Below are 5,894 nucleotides of genomic sequence, written 5' to 3'. Positions count from 1 at the left end.
AGCAGAAATCTGTTCCAGCAGATCCACGATTTGATCGAGGTGATACATCAAAACCTCCAATTGTTAAGTTATTCGAGGCATGTAAAGAAGAAAGCTCACTCTATCTAACCTAGTTTTGTTTTTGGCGCTTGAGAATAGACACAGAAAAGGGATTTTACAAGTCTGTAAGTTAAAACGATGGTCTGAAGCATTCCGGTTAGGTCTTAAGCATTCCTATCAAGTCGGAAGCATTTTCTTGCATAAACAACTTGTACATCATGCTTTATAAGTTGTAATTAAGAGATTTTTGAAATTCTTGCATAAAATGGTTGTAACTTGTGCTTAAAATCTTGTAATTAAGACATTGGTCTAAATGCTTATATATGTAGTATAGATATATATATATATATACCCCCCCATTTTATGCACATATATCATACATACCTATATATATATATATATATATATATATATATATATGACATATGCATTTCATATTATGCATATGATTCCTATGCATAAAAATTCTCATACTAACATGATCAAATATATTAGTTTATCATGTCATCATGAAATCATGTAGCAAATAGTCATGTATCAATTACCTCAGGTGATAACCAGGATCCGGTTATCACAATGGAGATGTTAAGGCCATCCTTTATTCGTCCATTGATGGTGATGTTTGAAATTCTGTGGGGACTTATTCTTTCCTTCATCCTTTCCTCACACCATCTCTGGTCGCGGTCTTTCAACATCAGTGCTCTGTGATGTTCACATCAGCTTGGGAGAGTAGCTGAGCCTGAGCCTTGATCGGGTTTATATTCTTCAGCTTCCCTTTGGCTAGAGCTTTGACAGCTAGAGACTTCGCTAGCTTTAAGTTGTCTTCTGTCTATTGTCTTTGTACGTATAGCTCTTCTTCCGCCTTGAGGGTTTTCTCGTGTTCAGCATCTATGAAAAAGTCGATCTCACCACAATCAGAGGTAAGAAGTGGTATTTTTACTTAGGTTTGGTCAACTTGACTCCTCAGCCGAGTCATCTGCTGGTCGTTAAGAGCTCCAGATGTTGGAATAGAAGGAATCCTTTCATCTGGAGGACCAAGGGGAAATCAATAAAGAATTGAGGATAAGGGAGGCTTCAGTTTCAGATGAGAAATGGACAAACCAAGAGCTCTGGGCGATCTTGGTAGGATCTATCTTATTGAAGATGACATATAGATTGTCCTATTCAGCCACACCTTTATTTTTGCTTGAGGTGTGCTGGTTCCCTTTAGTTTTCTCCCCTTGGGATGTAGATTCCCTTAGAGAGACACCCTTCTGAGCTGGTGCCGGTCTTGAGTGATACTGAATCATGAAGTCATCATCAACGTTGTCATCTTTATCTTCATCATCATCATCATCACCAAGGTCTTGTCAAGTGTCAGGGAGAGGAAGATCTTCATCAGCATCTTCTTCCTCATCACCAGCACTTAATGCAGAGGTGATAGGAGCACTTAATGCAGAGGTGATAGGAAGGTCTTCGTTAATACCTGGAGCTATAACGACATCATCATCATCCTCGGCATCAACATCAGCTTCAACTTCGTTGAATGTGATGGCATCCTCAAATTGAGGGATCACAGCTAGAGGGTCAGCTTTAGCCTCAGCGACATCAACATCTTCAACTTCAGTTTCATCTGCAATTGCTTTAGGAAGGTTTTTATCCCCCTCTTTGTCATCAGCAATAGAAGAGGCAAGATCATTAAGACGCTGCAAGAGGTCTTCAGTTTGAAGCTCGAGGTTTAAAAGGGCCTCGGCTTGCAACAAATTAAACTCGGCCAATTTACCGTCCAAACGCTCCAGGAAATTGACTATTGGATCTTCCATTGTGGATACTCGTCTCACACAAGAGTTGGAGGTTTTGTGAGGGATCCCATAGTGTAAGTAGAATTCAATTGCACTTTTACATGATTTTATGAAAAAAAAACAAGTCTAAGAAATTGTCAGTTCAACACGGATTTGAAGAAATTTGCCAAATTAATTGAGAAATTGATCTACACAAATTAGATTGATTTGATTGTAAACAATCAACAAGCCCTGATACCAATTGCTGGATCCCAGATTTCTCAAGTTAGATCATGATTAGAATAAAATTGTGGAAGCACAAGTATGATCAATTGGCAAATAAACAAATAACATAATTAGAAGATTTCACCATGAACTCATGTCATCTTTGTATTAATCAGAATCTGAATATTACACTGGAGAAGAATTACAATTGAAGGATCGCAAGGATTAATCTACTCAAGGCGTTTTAAAAGAAAAGCTTAATTTGGGATTCTTATTAATACAAGGAAATGAAAGAACTATTTATAGGCCCTAGAGCTTTAAGTCAAAACACCATCGAATGGGAAGCTTCCACGTGTAAAGGTGCTCAACACACTTTGGGGCGGGAACGATTGTAGGTCTAGTCTTCAATTCCTCGATCAAGGGATAAGTGTTGAGTCCAGATAAAGCACTTGAGAGGTAGCTAGGTTCTCTGGAAAGGCTAACCAAAGTTCTGAAGCTTTTCATTGAAACTTTTTAGAGACTCGACACTTAAAGACTTTTTTTTTTTTACAATACTTCTACATTGACAATGGGACTAACAAATATACTATAAATTTCTAGAAATATGTATGAGCTTGATATATTTGATGGCTTCGATAAATGTTCGATCTACTTTAAATTTCAAGCAATATACTATACATTTCAAAAATATGTATGAGTTCGATGTGTTCGATAGGTTTGGTATATTGTTCAATCCACTCTAAATCCAAGAAGATCCTTACTTTATTGTGGGTGCAATCTTTGGGGTTTTTTTCCAATTGTTTTTCATGCATTTGTACAAGCTCGATGTGTTTGATAACAATTTGACAATCACTTGATTTATTATATCGATGTTTTCAATAACTATCTGATGGCTACTCGATGAACATATGCTTAACTCGGAAGTGCCGAGATAGGGAGAAGCATAACACATGTAGGAAGAAGATGAGGAGAAGTAGATTCAAGTACATCGATGAAATGCAAATAAAATACGAGATACTTTCAATGAAGTGATTTAGAGTTCAAACTTTGAAGCGAGAAACCTCTTGTAAGTTAAAATATATTTCTGAAAAATTAAAAATTATATTGAATATATTTGATATATGGAGAACATTAAGCATAAAAATCAAATAAAAAAATTAACCTCTCCCGCCACACTTTCTCCACCAATTCTCTCTCTCTTTCTCTCTCTCGATCGATCGACTGCATTCTTGTTGAACTCCATGGAAATATGATTATTAATCTCCATTTTCTCTTGGTCTGCTTCTCATCCTTCATCTCCATTATCGCTTCTTCATCACCGCCGTTAAACTTCACCGTTTACGGCACCGCCGATGTCAATCACACCTCCATTATCCTCACTCAAAATCTCCATAACTGTACTTCAAATGCACAGCATTCAAATATCGGACGAGTATTTTACAAAAACCCAATTCGATTTCTCGATTCTTCCTTCAATTCCACCGTCTCTTTCTCCACCCGTTTCTCCTTCATCATCATCCCTCCGCCGCCTCTCTGTCTCGCAGGTGAAGGAGTAGCGTTCTTGATCACCTCCGATTCGAACTCTTTGCCACATTCAGTTGGGTGTATTGGTTTACCTAAATCCATCGATCAGTTATCTGATTCTTCGTTCTTGGCAGTTGAATTTGATACCAGTTTTGATCAGGGTCTTGGTGATATCAACGATAATCATGTTGGGATCGATGTGGATTCGATTTTTTCTATAGCTTCGGTTGATTTAATGTCGACTGGGATAGATTTGAAGAGTGGGAAAAGGATAACTGCTTGGATTGAATACAGAAACTCTGAAAAGATCATCCAGATTTGGGTTGGATACACCCAGATCAAACCCGAAAATCCGATTCTCGTGGCGCCATTGGATATTTCCAAGAGATTCAATGGGTTTATGTATGTAGGTTTTTCTGCTTCTAATGGAAGAGGATCTGCGACTCATTTGATCGATAACTGGCGATTAAAAACCTCTGAATCTGTGCCTCCAAATATCGAAGTGGAAACTGTAAAATCGGAAAACTGTTTGATATGTTTTCCAGAGGATTCCGGCAAGGATGAAGAAGACAAAAAGGGTTCATCGAATCATCATCATTATTCAGACAAAAGGGTACTCGAATTAGCTCTTGGATTGTTGGGTCTCAATGTGATTTTGATTCTTTTAACTGTGTGTCTTGTACTGTTGTATGTGTGTTTCATGAAGAGAAGAAACCCATCGAAAAAACCCACAGAAGAACCCCAAATCTGTAGTAGCAGGTTTCAAGAGAATCGAATGCCGAGAAGACTGAAACTATCGGAGATTCGATCAGCCACAAAAGGGTTTTGCCGGAATCAGATCGTGAGCGAAGGGGTGTCGGCGATCCTGTACGAAGCCAGTTTGCCGTCGTGCGGGAATGTGGCGGTGAAACGGTTCATCAACGCTAACAAAACCAGCTCGTTCGAAGGTCAGTTCGTTACGGAATTTGTAAAAATGGCGGGTTCGTTAAGACACAGGAATCTAGTCCAGCTTCAAGGATGGTGTTGTGAAAAGAAAGAATTGATCCTGGTTTACGAGTTCATCACAAACGGATCACTCGACAAGATTCTTCACCACCCAACACCCGCCAATAACTCACTGAGTTTCGACGCGAGATCCAAGATTCTACTCGGAGTTTCATCAGCTCTAGTATATCTACACGAGGAATGCGAGAAACCGATCATTCACCGAAACGTAAAAACCAGTAACATAATGTTGGACGCCGATTTCTCCCCGAAATTAGGCGATTCCGGGATCGGTGAGCTTTACGATCATAACTCGAGGGCACGGGATGTTACTTTGCAGGCGGGGGCGATCGGGTATCTGGCGCCGGAATACGTGTTTTCCGGTGTTCCGACGGTGAAAACGGATGTGTACAGTTTCGGGGTGGTGGTGCTGGAGGTGGCGTCAGGGCGGCCAGCGGTGGATGAGGGCGGCATGGTGGTGACGGATTGGGTGTGGGATCTGTGGGGGAAGAAGACATTGGTGAGTGGTGCAGATCCTAGACTGATGGGAAGGTTTAACAGTACAGATATGGAGATGATGTTAACGGTTGGGTTGATTTGTGTTCATCCAAATTACCAGATGAGACCCATCATGAAGGAGGTGGTGCAGATGTTACAAGGTGGGTTGGTGCCGAATTTGCCGGCGGAAAAGCCGACGGTGATGATTCAGTCGGTGTTGGTGCCGGAAGTGGTGGTGGGGGGGTGTGGTGGAGATGACAGCGTCACGTCGTGGGGAACACCAAGGAGTCATCTTAGCTAGGTGGAGTCCGTTTCATTGTTTTCGCAGCTTTGTAGACCCATTTCTTTACCCAATTGATATTGTTAGTGAAATAAAAGGTTCAGTAGGTTGGCCACGTGTCTTTAATCCGATTATCAAAACATAAAAACGGAGTGTTTTTATTTCCAACTCAATATTAAAATATTAAAAAATAGATAAAATTATTTTAAAGGTGAATAAAATAAATCTGTATAATTAAATATTAATATTTTTTATTTAACTTTTATATTTATTATTATATACAGATTAGTAGTTTCACATACTAAATAATCTTTTTTATTAAATTTATAATTTAGTTATTTTGTATTTATAAATTGTAAATTATAATTATATAATTAATTTGTTTTATTATAAATAAAAGTTAATAGAAACTAAAATGTGAATAATGTTGTATCTAAAATGAAACTTAACTTGTTTTTGGATTATGATATTGAATTTTGATGTGTATTAATTGAATATTTATGAGATGAAAATGTTAACTCAAAAAAATAAATAAAATTTAATTTGCTTTTAGATATATATTATTTTTGTAATTCGAATCATTG

At 38.4% G+C, this 5,894-nt stretch overlaps 1 protein-coding gene across 1 annotated transcript; it reads left to right on the top strand.

Annotated features, from left to right (window-relative positions):
• Positions 1 to 3,273: 3,273 nt before the first annotated feature.
• LOC112514783 (L-type lectin-domain containing receptor kinase S.6-like) lies at positions 3,274 to 5,331 on the top strand. The gene has a single exon (XM_025121385.1). The coding sequence runs from the start codon at positions 3,274 to 3,276 to the stop codon at positions 5,329 to 5,331; it is 2,058 nt and encodes a 685-aa protein (XP_024977153.1).
• Positions 5,332 to 5,894: the final 563 nt, after the last annotated feature.

The sequence above is a fragment of the Cynara cardunculus genome (assembly GCF_001531365.2).
Source record: "Cynara cardunculus var. scolymus isolate 2C chromosome LG 6, CcrdV1, whole genome shotgun sequence".
NCBI lineage: Eukaryota > Viridiplantae > Streptophyta > Magnoliopsida > Asterales > Asteraceae > Cynara > Cynara cardunculus.
Note: the sequence above shows the minus strand (reverse complement) of the source record. Positions and strands in the feature narration are given on the sequence as shown.

Bases quoted from the DNA above. Each gene is read 5' to 3' on its own strand.
- LOC112514783 (XM_025121385.1), top strand. From the start codon at position 3,274: ATGATTATTAATCTCCATTTTCTCTTGGTCTGCTTCTCATCCTTCATC.